We start from the raw sequence: 19,924 nt of genomic DNA, 5'->3' as shown, positions 1-19,924 counted from the left end.
ATGAGTGATGATATACTACGGTAATACTAGGTGAGTTGTATGTTGATGTACATTGTTATCTGATATGTTTCATGGTTAGTTCACCCTTATGTATGTGGTTGTGGTTTACACCTGCGATGATCATATAACTTGTGTTATACGGAAATAGATGTTGATATAGATACAGTTGGAGAAGCCTAGCTGTGAGGAACACGTGGGGATGCTTTTGGGAGCTTTTCTTTTTCATTTGAAAATGTTATTTCGAGTAAAGCGTAATAGTTAGTCGTTTTGCGTTTTGGACTTGAAAGACCTTGTCTTAAGTTTCATTTTGATGATTTAAACTAGTTAGTGGTTGAACAATCTTTATTTCTAGAGAATAGAACTTGTTTCAGTCAGAGTTTTGGCATGTGTTATTTTGAGATAAAGTAATTGTGGAAATTCTTATTTAATAGGATGGTATCAGTGATTGTTTTTTGAAGTTTGAAAAGAAAAACTTTTACACGTGGCATCTCAAAAGGGGTATAAGCGTGGCTGGGTGCATGTTATCAAGCTTGGTTGACCACTTCAAGTGTATGAGAACATGGTTGGTTGAGTCAGCTCTAGCTCTTTTCCAAGGTTACTTTAGCTCAACATAAGTGTCATTTGGTGTCCCTTAAGGTCTTTCACTAGTAGTACAATGTTAGAAGTTAAAATGCAAAAAGTCAACTTAGAGGTCAACTTTGCAGGTTTTTGCCAAACTATCATTGACTTGCTCCTTTGTTGACTGGTTTCCTTTTTCTTTTCTCATTCTCAACCTTCAATCAACTATATTTGAATGTCCTTGATCTCATTTTTATTTATCAAACATAAGTTACACAAGGTAGTCATACCAAATTATCAACACCTAATTTCGTCTAGATGAATAAAATTTATTTTCCAAAAAATACAAAAATAAATAATAAATAATAAGTGGTGAATACATCATCCCTATTTTGTTTTTACACCTTTTTTTATTATTTTCTTTTATTAGGCTCATTTCGATTATAATAGCTACATCACCTACACAACTCTTTTTCATATCCACACCTTATTTTTATTAAGTTAAGGCCCAAATGTTTTTTACCATTTTTACACCATCCCATTTTATTTTCATGCTTTCCTTTTCCATGAACCAATAGTACAATGCCTTTAAATGTATACACACCTTTTTACTTACTTTTTAAACTCTCCTAAAATATTTCCACTTCTATATCAACACATCGATGCATGGCACATTTAGATTGGTATATTTTTCATTATGTTATGTCACACATTTGGACAGCATCCAACCTTTACCAATACCAACTACCTACAATTAGAGGCATCAATTCGGCCAATGGTCCATGGGTCAATCCTTGTCACTCCTTGCTAAGTTGCCTTTTAGGAGGTTGCCTAAATGAGGAGGCCAAGAAAAAACTCCAACATCCAAAATTCCCTCTCAAGTGGGTTAGGACCATGACCAAAGTGGATATACATCTCACATGTTAAAAATAAAATAAAATTAATTCACTCCACTATACACCAAATCATTTATTCCTTTCTAAAAGAAGATACAAATGTATAATCAACTCAAATGTATGTCTTACTATGCTCTAGATCTCCTACTATAAAGATATTTATCATGACTTTAAAGTCCTATATAAGCACAATTCTTTATGTTTGCATTAGCTTCAAATGCATGTCGGTGTTTGCATTATGGCTGAACTTGATGGTGGTTGTTTTAGTTGAGATTTTCCAAGGAGTTATCGGTGGGGGTATACATTTGAACTTGGAAAATATTTGAACCTATCCTCTGGTTTTTTATTAGTAAGGATATATATTTTGGCTTGGTCCATGGTTTTGATTTAGATTGGAATCTGTACAGAGATTTATGTTTGTGTTAAACCAAGTGCAAATTATATATATGGAGTGTGAGACTCGCATGCAAACTGAGTCTAGAATTATGGGTTCGTTTTGTTTGTTAAGATGTTCATAAAAAGTATAAGACAATATATTTCAATTCATGCAAAAATGGTGGAGGTGGGACCCATGTTTCTTTTAAGCATTGAATGATAATTTGGAATCATGCGTGCGTGAGATCTTTTTAGTGTTTTAAAGTTTAATTATTTTCTATTCATATTTCTATTAGTATTTCTTATTAACACATGTGATAGAATGGTGTAGGAGGGCCAAAGTTTTGCTACTAATTAACCATTATTATTTGTTTGTAGGTCATAATTGATTTTTATACTTCTATCGGGTTACTAATTCTATTGTTTCAAGAGGCACCCCTCAATTTAATTTGGGTTCTATTTATTTACTTCATGCATTCCCCATGTAATAACCCCACATCCCTGGTATTTAATTTTATTTTACCTCATGTACCGCATTTTCACTAAGCACACACCCTACTCCTTTAATTTCCTTTTTTTAGGCAAGGATGCGTTTACTTTATGCATTACGCATTTCTCACTTATGGACTCCATTTTCTATTTTCCAATTTTACCATTTTCTAATTAAATCTCACATTTCAATCATATAATTTCTAAAAAATATTTTAAATTGAAATAAAAATTAAAATAATTTTCAAAAATGGTAAAAATAAGAATAAATAAAAATTTAAAATTATTTTCTTTATTTCTTTTCTTTTAGGATCTAATCGACCGCTCACGTCACACGACACTTCTTTTTAAAATACAAAAATTATAAAAATAGTTTTGGTGTCCAATCGACCGCTCGCGTCGCATGACACTCCTTTTCAAAATATAAAATCATAAAATAGTTTTGGTGTCTACTCGACCGCTCCCATCGCACGACCCTCTTTTCCAAAATATAAAAATCATATAATAGTTTTGGTGTCTAATCAACCGCTCGCGTCGTACGACACTCCTTTTCAAAATATAAAAATCATAGAATAGTTTTGGTGTCTAATCGACCGCTCGCTTCGCACGACACTCTTTTTCAAAATATAAAAATCATATAGATGTTTTGGTGTCTAATCGACCGCTTGTGTCGCACGACATTCCTTTTCAAAAATATAAAATATAAAAAGTGATTTTGGTGTCAACCCGGCTGCACGGGTCGCATGACACTCATTTTTTAAAATGTCAAGAGACAACTTTAAAAATTAAAATTAAATTTTTTGTCAAGAAGTATATGATCCCTGATTTTCTATTGTTAATGGAAATATGTAGGAGCAAGGTTAGACCTTGTCGGGTGCACTTTCAAGATGTCATTTCCAAATAGTTTTATAAAGAACTATGTAATTCTGATTTCTCATTTTTAATGAGAATACGTAGAGGCAAGGTTACTCATTGTCGGGTCTTTTTCACTAAAAAATAATTTTGTTTAATTAAAGGTATCTTCTTTTGATGAGTATTATAGGGTGTTAATACCTTCCCTACGCGTAACCGACTCTCGAACCCTAAATTTGGTTTTTACAGATTTTATTTTATTTTTATGGTCTTCCATAGTTTTCTAAAATAAACTATGGTGGCGACTTCAATTCTTTTTTTTTAATTAATTTATTTTTAAGTTTGTCATCCTGTTGTAATTTAGGTTGTGACACTTTCTTTTACGTATTTATTTCTTAATTATTTTTTCTAAATTATCTTTAGTTAACGACTTTATTTTTGTGATTTCATCATGTCTTGTATAAGTCCTTGAGATTATGTGATTAGGAATCTTTTCCGACCAATCACATTGGAGTGGTTTAATAGATAATAACCAAATGCATTCCAATTTAATAGATGAAGACTTGGAAGTTTCCTAGACTTCATTTTCTCCAATGTTTACATAAACATATAAACTCAACAATGAGAAAGACTAGTGCACTTAAAGTTAAGCTTAGGAATTAGACGGCACTTTATTCCTCTTTATTAACCAAATTGTGGACTCACTCTCTTTCAATAAACTACATCGACGATGAAAGCTTTCTGTCAAAAACACGATTGAGAATAGCAGCCAAACGAACTCCTGCTTGAGCTAACCGCAAATTGACTATTGGTGAACGTGAAAGAAAGTAATCATCTGCAGAGTATATTTTCAGAGAATATCAGAAAATGTAAAAGATAAATTAATTCTCTTTTCTCTTTTTGTATCATCAGAGTTCTGAAAGCTTACCCTTTAGCACTGAACCTTCTGTGGCATCTTTATATGCCCATTTACAAGCATCTATGGTACTTTCAGATGCATATCTACAAAAATTTAACCATGTTAATTGCTACTTATGCATCCAATAAAAATAATGAGTGTTTGAAAAGAATGGTGTGCATTATTCGAAGAATAATATTTTCATTTGAAACAATTTATTTTGGATATATATGATATTTTAATAAATGATAATATATAGTGGGACATACAGAGCTGCGCATGGAAGGTCATTGTCAGCGCAGTGTTCCCATTCTTCTACTTCATCGGCCCATACTTTCTGTTGATTAAGAAAAAGACAAACAAAAAGTTGAGAGAACATCAAAAAGTAAATACTTAATTTTCTGGTAAATTAATAATTATTCAAAGTAGTTAGGAGTTTTTTTCCATCTGCATCTAAGTCCTTGTTTTTGTTTTTGATATTCTTCACATAAATATGTATAGTCGTAGCAATGTATCACTATATATTGCAACTACATTTTTTGTGGCTTTTTTATATGGGTAATGTAAAACAAGATTTAAATTCATGTGAATATATTCTTAAATAATTAATGGTTTTGGATTTAAATTATTGTGAAATATTAAAAATGTAGTTCATAATTTCCTTTCATAAAACTCTTTATTGGTTAGTGGAAATAAAGAAATAATGAAACCTAAATCAACCACATAAACAATATTATACCAATAATATGTATAATAAATAATAATCCAACAATACTCACAAATAAAATCTATATCTATAATTTCAAAATATATCAAAAAGACTTATAAGCAAAATTGATAAATTATTTAATATATATATATATATATATATATATATATATATATATATTATTTATCTTTTAAGTTTCAATCCATAGCGTCTCCCACCTCATATAAGAATTATACTCACGTATCAAAGTGAGAAATCTATCATCACAACATTTAACAAATGATGTGAATTTCTTTTAAAACTTTCACTCCATGACAAAAAAAAAAAACTTCAATAAGCCATTTAAGTACAAAAATTATTTAGGAACCTTTACTCAACGTCTCAATTCTATAAGAATTAAATTGAATATTTAGTCAAAAATCAAGCTTTAGCTAGATTATATACTTTCAATGTTTTACAAAAAATTTTCTATAAGAACTTTTAGAAAAGAAAATTAAATAATTTCTTTTATAGATTAAAATTAACTTATACATAAGTTAAATAAAAATAAAACCTTAAAGGGTTATTTTAGAGAACTTATGCAAATTAATTTACATATAAACTAATTTTAACATTTTGGAAAATGTTCATTTTACTTTTTCCCTATTTTGTTCTCTTTTTCAAGTTTATGCGCCATCAAATTCTTGATTAATCCATTCTTTTTTGTTTATTTTGAAACTAAACAAAAATTATACAATACCGTAATATTCTGTTGAATTGCATCGACGAACTCGTCCATGTCTGAGTCATAAAATCTGTCAACTTCTGTTTGAAGTATGGTATGATCCCAAACCTATGTTCATATAAAGTAATATAAATATAAGATGGTTAATCTGCTGATAAATAATAATAATAATAATAATAATAATAATAATAATAATAATAATAATAGTAGTAGTAGGTGGTTAATCTCTATCAAATATGATTTGTTTCACCATAAAAAATTACATAATTAGAAATATTTTCTGGAGCATTATTGATTAAGAAATATATGGTAGAATAAATGAACTTACATGGTGGAGGTTTTGCTTCCTTTTGTACCAGTGAACATTAATTTTGTTGCCTCCACTATCGGAGATAAAACCACAATGTAGAGGCTGCACGAATGCAAACAAAGCCATTACGTATAATATTTCTTAGAGCTGGGCAAAATAAACCAAACTGCACTGCACTACCAAAAATTGCACTAAACTAAAAAACTGTTTGCATGAACTGCACTGAACTGAAAAACAATTCAGATGAACTGAACTGAATTGTTATTCTTAAAAATAAACTGGACTGAACTGCACTGCACTGAACTGCACTATAATATAAATTGAACTGAACTATTACAAACTGAACTGTTTTATGAATTGCACTACGTCAGAACTGAACTACACTATTTTTGGACTGAACTGCACTAATTTTTAACTTAACTACACTGTTTTTGAACCGTTTTTGAACCGAATTGCACTGATTTTGAATAAACTTCACTCTTTTTGAACTAAATTGTACTATTTTTGAACCAGATTGCATTGATTTTGAATTGAATTACACTTTTTTTGAACTGAATTACACTATTTTGAATCGAATTGCACTAATTACATATGATTGTACTACACAATAATAATTTAAAGTTTATATAATTTGAAAGTGCTTAGAAAATAATACTTGAAATATGCATCATACTTCAATACACCAATTAACATTTTTATAATTTTTTTATTTATATTAAAGTTTTCCGTAACTTAAAATGTAATTAAAATATTAAAATTAATATAATAAATATAAATATCGGTATTAAATTATTTTTTATATTTTAAAATCTTATGTAATATTACTTTTTACTTTTATAATGTTTATTATGTTGCATAAAATTTTTTAAAAGAATTTATTTTAGAAAATTCTCAAAATTAATATTTTTTTTAACATTTGTATTCATTAATATTTGTGTGAAAAATGTTATAGAAATTTTATGAAGTTCTAAAATTAATATTTTAAGAATTTTTTAAAATAAATTCTCTTTAAAAAAGTTGATGCCACATAATAAATATTTTAAAACTAAAAAATAATATTACATAAAATTTTAAAATAAAAAATACGTTAGTACCAATATTTATATTTATTATACTAATTTCAATATTTAAGTTACAAAAAACTTTAATATAAATAAAAAATTATAAAAATGTTAGCTGTCACAAAATTTAATTTTTAAAAATAACTTCTGTAAAATCATAACATAAAAATAACATTACATAGTAAAATTCATTGAAAATAAAATAAGATATTGAATTAATTTATATTTTTTTTTAATAAATTAATTATAAATATTTTATATTTTTCTCAAAGAAAGAGGAAAGAAAAAAATTAAGACAAAATAAAATAAATATTTTAATATGAAAGAGAAAGAATAGAATGTAAGACATAAAACACATAAGTCCAATTCTTATCCTAATACCAATATTTTATTTGAGGTATTTTGCTATTTCAATCTATTATAGTTCAATAGTTAACTTAGTTAACTTATCATAAGTTTAGTTTCTTAAAACTGAACTATTTTATAGTACAGTTCAATTATTATTATGAATAGTTTAGTATACTTTAGTTTAATATAATACAATTAACTATAGTTTAGTATAGTTTAATAAATTATGCCCAGCTGTTTCTTTTGTATTTTGGGCTTAATACCTTAATATGTATAACAATTATTTAATGTGTTTCTTCAATTTTTTTATTCAATGTAGTGTCAGTATTTATTAAAAAAAATTAATGTGACTTTTTCTTTAGATTAAGGTAAAGTCGTCGTTAAAAGACGACTTGAAAAAGTGATATAAAGTATTTATTGCCTTGTAGAAATATAAATGTATCATTCTATCATCCTCACTTTCTAACAATATTAACAGTGATGTAATATAATGAATCATATCCGATCCTTTTAATAAATATTGAGACCATATTAAATAAACAAATTAAGAAAAAATATTGAACAATTATATAAAATGAAAAGAAAATTCAGACTTTTTCTAAATACACATTACACACACAGAAGAGAATTTAGGTATTGTGTATTTGCATATATAAATATATACCTGGTGGATATCTCCCACAAAATGTGAAAGGAAGAAAAGAGATTGTGTGAGGTTATCTGATATATTGATATGTTACCATATGAAAGAAAAATGTGTCAGTGAACAGAGAAATCATGTGGAGCTATGAGTATGAATGAGATTATTATTAGTTTGAAAGTAGGGTATACATTTGGATTTTGTTTCACTGCCATATTCGAGAAGTTGCGTTGTGAAATTGTTAATCGCAGCCACAACACATCGCCCCTTAATTCCCTTTTTGTAATCAATGCAATCCCCTGAATATGAACAAGAAGTTAGTACTGATACAACACCATGACACAATTATGACATAAATTTTGTAAGACTTTCATATTATATTAACAAAATGAGTTTAATTCTATCTCTTCCTCCCAAGTTTGGTTTTATCTAAAATAACATGAGATTTGTAATCAGAATAGTATATATCTTTCAAATAAATATCATAGGTTAATAAAAAGCTAAATATGTTTGTCGTCCTCAAATTGTTATAAAAGATCCAATTTCATCACTAAACTAAATTATAAAATATTTAATTACTGAAAAGTTAGATAAAAGATTCTTCGTAACAAAATGACATGTGGATGTAACAAAAGGAGTTGTACAATAAACTATAATATAATTTACACATAACTATTTATTGAAAAAATATTTTACACAATTTTCACAAAATACGAGGATGAAATATTTTGTAATTTAGTTTACAAGCAAAACACAATTTTCTTTTTATAATTTGGAAAATAAAATTATATTTAATTCATAATAAAATATACTTTAGTTTGGTTATGTGGAATAAGGGAAGAAGAATAATTAAGTTTTTACAGATTATATAAAATTTCTGTGCATTGGAATTTATGGGTCTCGTTATCAGGGAAAGAAAACACAAACGCACACTGGAGTTATTTCTAGCTTTTCGCGGTTAATTATCTTAGTTTATTTCCATACGTATAACGTGTGGAATAAGTGAGACACATATGTATGAATTGTGTATGAATTGTGAAACAAGAGTCACTCTTTAGAGAGTAATGTTAAAAAAAAAAATCAACAATATGTTTGATATAGGGAAGAAACGAGTATAAATTGATTAAAAAAATAATAGAATATATTTAATAATTTTTAGAATAAAGGAAAGGAAAGGAGAGAAAAAAAAGAATGAAAAGATACGTCTTTACCGTGTGTTTCATTATTAATATTTTTTTAAATTATAATTATTATGATTATTTAATTGTGATATTTATCATTATAGTTTTAAATATTCATTTGAAAATTCCATATTTTTTAAAACTATTATACTTAATTCTTCTTTCCCAAATATTTTAATTAGTTTTCATTTCTCTTTCACCACCAATGATATGTTTGGAAATCGGAGGAAATTAGATATACTTATTTACTCTTTGTTACGTTATTATTTTTCTTTATTATAGATTGTGCGAAATAATGTTGTGATAACTCGCTTTCAACATGATTAATTTCGATCCGAAAATAATATACACAAAAAATTAAACCTAAACCATTTAATTTTCCACTTGTGTCATTGTTGTCATTAAATCTTATTAACTTTTCATTCATATATAAATGAAATAGTTGTCAATTTATATTTATGTTGTAGCATCAACTAATAATTGAAGTTATAGATATCATATAAAAGTATTTTAAACTAAATATAAAATAACATAAAATATTTTATAATACCTTCACGTGACAAAAATTTATAAGGGCGTGCAGCACTGTAGGGTCACATGCACTGACACATCTTGGATCAATATACTCGTCGTGACGTGACTTGTAGAATTATGACTCTAAACGTGCGCTTGATTCGAACTTTTTAGGTTAAATATATTTTTTTCTCTTTCAATTAAATTATAAAATTAATTTTTCTTTGAAACTTAATATTAATTTAGTCATTCATCTTTAAAAATATATAAATTTAGTTTTTTTATTAAATTTTATTAAGTTTATCTAATGTTTCAAGCACATTTCATAATAACATTTGAATTGTTTACCCTGTTTGACACACTTTCGTTTTAAAATATCAAATAAAATTAACAAAATTTGATAAAAATAACTAAACCCACATATTTCTAAAGATGAAAAACTAAATTGATATAGTTTCGAAGAAGAACTAATTCCAAAATTCGCTTAAATTTGAGGGACCAAAAACATATTTAACCCTCTTTTTTCTCAACAATAGCCATATATTAAAATCTCAAATAAAAGAAATTTAAAATATGTGGATAGATCCTACTTAGGATAATAAATTTAAAATATAAACTTTACTAAATATTTTCATCGAAATAGATTAACATAATATAAAATTTAAACCTTAGACTGTAAAAAAAATACACTTTATTTTTAAAATATATTTTTCTATTAAAAATTGAATAAATGTTATTAAAATATAAATATTATGCGACTTATATTTTAACAATTTTTTTATTTAATTTTGCATTAAGATAGAAGTTCCAAAAATATTTTAAGAAGATATGGTTGAAGAAATATGACCTAGCAAGTGTGAGATAGATGAAAACTTGATGAGATAGTGTTTCCTCTTTTTCAAAATTTGGCACATGTCGAATAGTTGTTGCAGAAGCTTTACGAAATGTGTCTGCTGAATTATTGCTTTGTGTCGGGTAGTATTTTGAGGTTTTCAATCATACTACCACACTTTTGGAATCTTTAAATAATATTCCCATTTTTTTTATTCAGGGCTTAATATTAAATTGCTACAAGAAACATTTTATATTTAATATCGAGTTGTTTAAGAGGTTTAGTTTGAGTTGAAGATGGAACAAAAAGTATATATATATATATATATATATATATATATATATATATATATATATATATATATATATATATATATATATATATATATATATATATATATATATATATATATATATATATATATATATATATATTAAAGATTTGATTCACCTAAATTGAAAAAGAAAAATTTATTGAAAAAAGTAAATAATAATGAAATATATTTTTCAATTCTCAAACTATTTTTTAAAAATTATGTTTTGTTTTAAATTAAATTAAATTTATACTTTATATCTTAATAAATGATATGTGAAAGTTTATATTATATTTAGTTAAGTTTGAAACCAAAAATATATTTAAGTGTAATAACGATAATTGATTGCAAATTTAATTATGTTTAAAAGTGTGATAAAATTAAATATATATTTAATAAAATCCAGAATTTATAATGATGTTAATTTTCAAATTATCATTATAAATTATTTAATGCACGTTTAAAATATTAAGAAAATGTGGTCAACATCATTATATATCCACAATTGTGAAGAATAAACAGGCACCAGTGTAGTGAAATTATTGGGTATTTTTAAAATGAAAAGTATAACACAGGTGTTGAAATCGAAATTTATATTTCTAACTATTTTTTATTATAGGTTTCCATTCACTCAAAGAACAACAATTAGAGTATATACTTTGATTATTCTATAATCGATGTCTATACTTTATTAACAATTTAGAAAATGTAACAATTAATTTTTAAAAATCGAAACATATTAGACCAAATTAGATATTCTTTTTACACTATGAATATTAATAAAAAAAATATAGATAACCCATTATGAATTTAGAGATAAATACACAATCTTATAGATTTTTACAACTAGTTCATACTCATTATTTTAATTTTTTTTTATTATTATAAAAGATTTTCTTAAAACATTATCATTAAAAACAAGTTTTATAGATATAAAGATATAAATGTAAAATAACCGTGTCTCTTCAGCATGGGTACGTATACTATTCATTATTATAACGGCCTATTCTTAATTATAGTAGGATTTGTTTATCTAAATTTTCGTCAAGATTATTCGGTTAAACTTATATTCACTAGGATCATGCAATAATAAAAGGGTTAAATATGATTTTGCTCTTTTAATTTTCGGTGAATTTTAGAATTAGTCTATTTCAAAACTTTGGACCAATTTATTCTTCCATATTTCGAAATACCTGTATTTAGTCCTTTTAATCAAATTTTGTTAGGTTTATTTGATGTTTCATACGCATTTCAAGATTGTATTTAAGTTGTTTATAATGTTTGATACATTTTTGTTTTGATGTTAAGTCAAATACTATTATAAAATGCGTTTGACATGCCAAATAAACTTTAAAAAATTTGATTAAAATGACTAAATCCACGTATTTTGAAAGATGAATGACTAAATTGCTCCAAAGTTTCAAAATAAACTAATTCTAAAGTTTACTGAAAGTTAAGGGACCAAAAACATATTTACCTAATAAGAAATATGACTCAAACAATCGTATCTCTCGAATTAAAATTTTGAAATAATAAACTTATAAAGAAATTTCATTATATATTACTAAAATTTTATTTTTACTAAAATATAAACTTGAACTTTATTCTCCACATTTGACCTCAAATATCATTCTTAAAAATATATGTAGAATCAGTTATATAGTTATATATATTTATTTATTTTATTCATTTTACTTTTTAATTAAGAAAATCCTACTTCAACTGTACAAATTCTACATGCATTATGTGGTGAAAACAAACAAAAGTTAAAATGAATGTGAAGAAAGTGAGTAGCGTGAGTGAGTGAAAGAGGAATGAGAAAGTGTGGAACTTACTGCTGTTTTTGTAACTGCAAACGGCATCAGGAGTATTTGCATAGTGCAAAGCAGAGGACCAGGGAAAGATGTGATGAACATGATCTGCCCACGAACACCTCTTCGATAAATCGTTTTCTGCAGATTTTGGCAGCAGATTTTTCACAGCCTCTGCAGCACTTTTGCTCAGACGAGCCTGTTAATAACAAATTCGTCACACTCTGCTCTTCTACGTTCAACAACCACACACCACAACACATCAACAACCGCACGTGTAATTTAGCCTTAAATATTCAAATTTAACGGGTTAGAGTCCGGTTCAAATTTAACAGGTTCTACATCTATCAAAGATAAGGTTTAAATGGATTTATTTTTAAGATTGATTTAGATTTAAAATATACTTTTCAAATATGGAGATCAGAATTAATCTTAACAAAATTTATTATTTGTTTTATTTTACTTTGACGTGAGATAATGTGTCAGAAAGTTTATATTTAATAAAGATAAGGTCAATTTACTCTAGTATAAATGAATATGAACTTTTATTTTACAAAATTTAGTGAAACTCAGTTAGAATTTTCGGACAACTAGTTTCACAGAAGGAAAGAGAGGATGGTAGTTAGGAATGAAGCATGTGACCTGGGCGATCTTGCAAACAATGACATGCCCATCGTCTCCCCAGCCATGCGTATTTGGAAGCAAAAGCGTGAGTGAAAGTATTGCCACAAACTGAATTGAAAAATGACTCATGCTGCTCTCCACAACGAAGCATGCCTATAGTGGGCCTGTTAAATAGAGAGCTGCCACTCCCCGAAGAGAGATATTTTTGGTGTAGTGAAAACGACCACAAAACTACGACCATGTAAATATTGAAAATTATTAATACTAGATAATGTAATGCTGTTGCTAAATGAGTAGTCACCAAAGTCTTACCTTGGATAATCTAAAAAAAGAAAAGTAAGATATTATTAAAAGAAAAAGAGTGGATAAAAACATTATGATCACAACTCAATAAATTTTATAGGTATATAATATAACACCCCATTTAATTTAAAAGGGCGAAACTAAAGGAAGCGTCACATAAAGATAACATAATAGTGCAGTCCAGGAGTTTAAAACTTAACTCCTTACCATCCAAGGCACACCACGAAGTCCCAAAAGAAAACTAGTTAAAGAGTTTGACAAAAAGTATATGAATCCAAGAACGAACAGGTACATAGGCCGTAGCCCTAAAGAAAAGCCCATAAAGAAATTTAAAGTCCAGCCTATGCAGACTATGCAGCGAAATCATTCCTCCTTTGTTGACCCTGAGTAACTCTTTTATCTGCTCCCATCAATAGATTGATGATCATCGCAAGGATAGAAGGACAACATACAAAACAACCAACAAGCAAAAGGGTAAGCTAGAGCCAACAAGAATTTCATTAATACAACCAGATATATTTTCACAATTCCATGTATACATATCAACCGAGCATGTTATGACCTTTCAATCAATACACTAAGACTCGACTCGACTCATCCGGATTACATATAACCTGGTCGGATTCAGCGGATGCTTGCACTTGTGGTGGATACCACTGCTCACCCCCGAGTTATGTGTCACAAGTGTTACAATGAATCAATTCCCTCACGCACAAGGTTAGTCCTTAAATGAGTTTCAGGCCTCATGCTACTCTCACCACAGGAGTCAGTCTGCTCTAAGTGAGACTAACTGACTCCTTAGAGTGTCAGGATGCGATCCTTACCTTGAATCCTTACCAAGTTATATAGATGGGGCACCACCATGGACACCCACTAACAGAGGCCATGGAATTATGTCCCGACCACTAAAGCATGACCCTGAAGTCCCACCTAGAGACTTCAAGGAATTACGTACTAACCACATGTCAAACATATACAAACAGCCAAGTAACAGATACATATATCATGCATGGAACCTCACACCAACATTCGTATCCAACTCTCATTTATCATATGTTGAATCAATACCAACTCATTATTCCCAACCATGGTAAAGTGTTCCTCCTCATACCAAAACCATGCCACTGGATTACCAACCATCATGTCTATTGTTGCTCATGTCAAATTCGTGACCACATATATATTCAACCTCTCAAGTATAACTCATATAAAGCTTATGTCAAACTCACAATTCACAAATATAACCATCTCCCAATCATGCATAATCATTCCCGTGAATCCATCATATAATAACTCATACAAGCACAAGCTAAACATCCAAGCATAGAGGGAAACCAACTCAGGACGAATTCTCGCCCAGCTCTTCGCTCAGGCTGGAGAGTCTCGCTCAAGCGAGAAGGACTCTCGCTCAGGCGAGCTCCCTCCGCCTAGGCGAGAGCTCGACACACACACAACAACGGCCTCTGCGCATTCTCGCTTAGGCGAGACTCCCCTCGCTTGAGCGAGACACTCGCTCGCTCAAAATTGAGCTGGTTGCTTGAGCGACCCCTCGCGTAAAAAGTCTGGGTGAGCCTCTGCTCATCTCGCTGGGCAAGATTATCAGATCTCGCCACTGTTTTCCTGCGACAGCCATTTATACCAAGCCAAAAATACACACTAAAGCATTCCACGCATCCAGAACATCATATCAACCATAAAATCGCAATACAACAACAAGAACAGCAAAAGAGACGAATACAAGATTAGGTTCTAGCTTCCCTTACCTGGAATGAGCTAGAGCAAGACCTCGATGGTAGACACGGACGCAACAGATTAAGGAGTACGCTTAGGAGCTGGAAAACCATGAAACATAATGCAAGATAAGCTCGTTATAGAGGCTTAGTTGGGTAAAACACGAAAATATACTAAGGAATGGATGACACGAGATGTAGGATGACTTACGTGGAGTAGGAAAGAGCTCGAGCAAACTTGAAAGCGGTGAGGAGACAAACCCTAGCAGAGAGTAAGACAACAGCCGCTCTAAGGGTGTGAGGATTCTGTTTTACGAAAATGAGAACAAGATTAGGGTTAGGGACAGATTAAGTCTGATCCTTCCTCTTTGAACCAGTCCTTAGGTCCATAAGATTGGGACAACCCTTAAAATAAAAGGAGCAAAATAAATGAGCCTTACATATAACAAATTTTGTTACTTATGCGTTGCCAGAGGAATTTTTTTTTTTCTAAATTGGACGAGATAATTTTATTCGTGTAAGTTGAATAATAAAATATTTTTTATTGACTATTTGTGAAAGGAAAACTAAAAGCGTTGAATTATATTTAATTTTATGTGTGTTTTTATTTATATTTTTAGTTAAGGACATGCTTCTGCTAGGGATTGTTTCTTATCGTGTTAATATAATAATGCATTTCAATTAAATTTACAGTTTCACTTTAAAATTATGCAGCACCCTTTCACTACAAGAAATCATTGTATTAGAGTCCCACATAAACCCATCAAAAAGGTGAAAACCGACTCTAATGCGTCCCTTGAGCGTCAGCTTTCGACCCACTCCCTGTACATGGAAGCTTTCCAATTTTTGCGTGCATAAGGGACTCAAAAAAGCGACGGTCCAACCCACTCAAAATGCGACTCTTTAATTTCCTTACTCCTTTATAGTAGTAGCGTGGGCCTAACCCTCGCTTATTTTAATTTGTTTAAAGTAAAATTATAGGTTGCATCGGGAAGGTCAACTGCTATGTCACAACAGGTTGCTTCTTTACAATAAGCATCTAAGAGGCAGGGCAATAGTCCAGGCTTGTTGCAGTTCATCTAAATAATACAACGAAACATGTCAATAATAAGAAAGGAAGGGCGTAAACAGTCCAAGTACAAAATATAACCAATATCCAATTTCAAAAGCTTCTAAGAGAGTGAAAATTGCTTACAATTTGTAGCAGTTGAAACATCTTCTTTGTGTAAAGTTCTGGAAAATTTATTGGTGTTAACCATTTTATCATAATAAACATCAGTCAAGCTATTTTGAAAGCAATATAAAACTAAGAAGCATATTTAATGGAACAAAACATAATTTACTATGGAAGGAGCACAATACATTACTACTTTTCATGTTATATATATATATATATATATATATATATATATATATATATATATATATATGTGTGTGTGTAGGGGTAAGGAAAGTCTAACCAAAACATGTTTTCAATTTTTCGAGGTTTAAAATATAATGCATTTTGTTCTCGCCAAACCAATTATAAGGTGCCATTGCTTTCATCAATTACGACAATCACAACAAAATAATATTGCATAGTGTTACATACATAAAACCAATAATACTTTGAACAAATTAATTGATCCACACGTACATGTTTTACCAATTTCTCGATCCAGAAAGACTTAAACACAATCAACACAACCCAGAAAACTCGAGCCTGATTCAAAAAACCTCAAAGCATATTGTAGGCTTTCTCAAACAGGTACCATTTCAAACTTATCAACACAAATCAAAGAGGGATTCTCAGAGATTGCTTACTTTATTCATGTTCAAGGGGGCACGATTCATTTGTTCGGCTAGGAAAAATGAAATCTGCGAAACCTTGAGCTTGACCACACTCGACTCCTCGCCTCTTCAGAACGAGAAACTTGAACCCGATTCGGAGGACCTTCAACCCATATTATAGGGTTTTTCACATAGTTACCATTTTGAACTTACAAACGCAATCACAAAGGGTTGTTCAGAGATTCTTACAAAATTTGTGATATTTTAAATTCGAAGCTCAAGAGTAGTACCGTGCATGGAGGATTGATGGCAGCTCCAACCACGGTTCCTTTGTTCGGCGGGGGAAAGTGAAATTTAAGAAATGGAAAAATTGTTTTACTTTACCTGGTAATAAATGAATCTCTCACTTCATTTTTTATTGAGAAAAGTGGTTTACCAAGCGTCACACACGTTACTATTTTTGAATTAAAAGTAAATGCTTTTTTTTTAATTTGTCAAGTGTAGTGTACCAAAGGCCCACACTGTATTTTTTTTACTATTTCCAAGATATAATGATTTACAGTGTCAGTCTAGCAAACGTTTAAGTTTTAATTTTTGAAATAAAAATTTGTTTTTGGCCCACTTTTGGGTCCATTTTTTATGGCCGACGCTTTACTATGGTGGCTATTTTTGTGTATTCTTGTAGTGTTTAATGTTAATGTTACTGTTTAAGAAAAATAATATTTAGATAAAAGCTCAACCAATCATTTATTTGATTTTTATTATGTACTTAATAAAAGAATAAAACATGATTATATATATATATATAGTTTCGATGAACACAAGTACTTGTCTTAGGCAAAGAGACATGAGTGTTTTACTTATATTTCATGAGTTTTTGTTCAAACAATAAAGACAATAAACCTGAAGTGTTTCATGATACACATCAAATATATCAATGAATGCTTATTTTATACTTGAAAAAAATATTTGTATCACTGGTACTAATTAATGCATTGATGATAGGTAGGATGAAAGTTTCTTAGCAATTGTTGTCAACATGTGACCGGTGACATTATTGGGAATTTTAGCAACTATAAGTTGATAATTGGAAGAAAAAAAAAATTGTTGTTATATTCGACTTGTGATGATGGTTAAGTATTAGTTATTGTCACGTGTGCAATACAAGAATTATTCTTAAGTGATTCGTCGTGTATTCCACAAATGACAATGACTAATATTAAATCGTCATCGCAAGCCTTCTTATTTTAGGCTTCTAACTATTCTTTTTCTCATGTGTACTAATTTTCTTTTTCCAATAATTTTCTCTCATTTGCGTATTTTCTCTTCACATCTTCGGTGATTATATGTTTTCTACCTCTATAGCCACTACATTGAATGCCACTATTCTTAAGTTCCATTGCACTAGTACCATTGTAATTGGTTCACTACTATTGTGTTGTAAAAGTTGACGGAAACACAAACTAGATCAACTTTCTAAGGCGTGTATATTCGTTGTCCTTAAAGACTTGTCCGAAGTGTGTTGCACAAACTCTCAGGATACAACAGAAACTTCTCGGATTTTTCGAGGATCTCATAACTAGCAAGAAAATACTCTTTAAAAAGTAATTAACCTAGGATATAAGAAATATAAAAAGAGAGAGAAGAGAGCATAAAGAAATAAGAGAAAAGAATATGAGAGGTGTCTTTTGGATGAAGCACAAGACACCTATTTATAAGTGGAGAGAGGGGTTGAAATAGACTAAAAATCCCATGGCCCATGGTGGATTTTTGTAACAGCTTAACAGTCAAAATAAATTTTATAATGACAACAATAAAAATGCGTTAATAGCCAAAACTGGAAAAATTAAAGAGCAATGCAACAGTCATATATTTTGTAATATAATAAAACCACGGCTTTTATAACAATTCCCCACGTATTGCAAAAAATAAGAAAAGAAAAACTAAAAGAAGAAAATCATGGGTCTCATATTAGATATACGGCATCAGAATTGGTATAGCAAGTTATATGAACCAATCCTAGATTGAGAAACTTAACACAGTGTAGTAGGTATAGCAAACTGTATGAACCAAAGACACTTGATACGTGTCAACGGTTTATAAATCACCATACACCCCCACAATTCTTGATGTTAACGTTGTGTTACGCTTACTAGGCCATGTGTGTGCTCGATACTCATGAGTGCTTTGAAGATCATGTCAAGATCTCATACAAGCGACCCCATTCGACACTCATATAGGTGATTTCATCAAGTGTATGCTACAAATCATACACCACCCACAAGGGATATGAAAATCATTAAAACTTTGTTTAAGCTAAAATTCTTACACCTCATAGAATTTTAATTACAAAGTTTAACCTATAAATATTGCAGTTTCTAGCACGTTCACACATACCACAGGAATGGACATAACTGATTTAAAAATCAATTTAGTGTTATCAGAACTAACAAGTGACTTATTTTTACCTGTATGAACCTTATTCATGGGATCTCTAATCACAAAGGTTGGGTGATAAGTGTATGTATAACATCCAATTTGCATAACAAATTAGACACTTATCTTAGTTGAAAAGTATTTTTCTCAAGAAAACATGCATTCTTTTGTCCAAACATCATGCCTCCAACTTTTTGGATGATAAAATGAGGAATCTTAATAACATGTCACTCTTTTGTAGAAAAACAAAGGAAAAAGGTATCTAGTGGTTGAGCCACGCCAACCCAGCTTAGCCACAATAGTTGAAAATACAAAAACAGTCAGAAGTCTTATTGTTGAGTCAAAGAAACGTTGCTAAGCCACATACTTGGAAGTGGACCAAAGATGAATAGGAACCAATGAATTCAATGATAGAGGTATCTCAACATTGATACGGATTTGGGGCTAAGCTTAAACAAAAAGGAAATCTAGGACATGAAGACTATGTGGCTGAGCCTGGGAAAACTAGCTGAGCACTGCCTATACCAGGCTATAAAATAGTGACCATTTCC

The 19,924-nt window shown here is 29.6% G+C and overlaps 1 protein-coding gene and 2 long non-coding RNA genes across 3 annotated transcripts; all 3 read right to left on the bottom strand.

Annotated features, from left to right (window-relative positions):
- Positions 1-3,687: 3,687 nt before the first annotated feature.
- On the bottom strand, positions 3,688-13,311 carry LOC114173247 (endonuclease 2-like). The gene is made up of 9 exons (XM_028057515.2): positions 13,153-13,311; positions 12,535-12,709; positions 8,052-8,159; positions 7,885-7,940; positions 5,830-5,913; positions 5,517-5,609; positions 4,338-4,405; positions 4,099-4,172; positions 3,688-4,005 (listed from the first exon to the last, which is right to left on the bottom strand). Exons 1-9 carry the CDS (start codon positions 13,261-13,263, stop codon positions 3,890-3,892), a joined length of 885 nt encoding a protein of 294 aa, XP_027913316.1. The 5' UTR covers positions 13,264-13,311; the 3' UTR covers positions 3,688-3,889.
- A 237-nt stretch (positions 13,312-13,548) lies between these two features.
- On the bottom strand, positions 13,549-15,621 carry LOC114168256 (uncharacterized). Its single transcript, XR_003600648.2, has 3 exons — positions 15,379-15,621; positions 15,201-15,269; positions 13,549-13,837 (listed from the first exon to the last, which is right to left on the bottom strand). It is a non-coding gene; the product is annotated as an uncharacterized LOC114168256 (long non-coding RNA).
- A 144-nt stretch (positions 15,622-15,765) lies between these two features.
- LOC114166566 (uncharacterized) lies at positions 15,766-17,290 on the bottom strand. Its single transcript, XR_003599957.2, has 3 exons — positions 16,971-17,290; positions 16,363-16,400; positions 15,766-16,246 (listed from the first exon to the last, which is right to left on the bottom strand). It is a non-coding gene; the product is annotated as an uncharacterized LOC114166566 (long non-coding RNA).
- Between the last annotated feature and the right edge of the window lie 2,634 nt (positions 17,291-19,924).

The sequence above is a fragment of the Vigna unguiculata genome, chromosome 2, assembly GCF_037176805.1.
Source record: "Vigna unguiculata cultivar grain cowpea cultivar isolate G323 ecotype 2 chromosome 2, ASM3717680v1, whole genome shotgun sequence".
Taxonomy (NCBI): Eukaryota; Viridiplantae; Streptophyta; class Magnoliopsida; order Fabales; family Fabaceae; genus Vigna; species Vigna unguiculata.
This window is presented reverse-complemented; position numbering and strand designations above follow the sequence as displayed.

Excerpts from the sequence above, each read along its gene's own strand:
- LOC114173247 (XM_028057515.2), bottom strand. The coding sequence starts at position 13,263 with ATGAGTCATTTTTCAATTCAGTTTGTGGCAATACTTTCACTCACGCTT. Across the intron at positions 12,710-13,152 it reads TTGTTTGCAAGATCGCCCAG|GCTCGTCTGAGCAAAAGTGC; the intron begins GTCACATGCTTC and ends TGTTATTAACAG. Across the intron at positions 4,006-4,098 it reads AGAAGGTTCAGTGCTAAAGG|ATGATTACTTTCTTTCACGT; the intron begins GTAAGCTTTCAG and ends TATACTCTGCAG.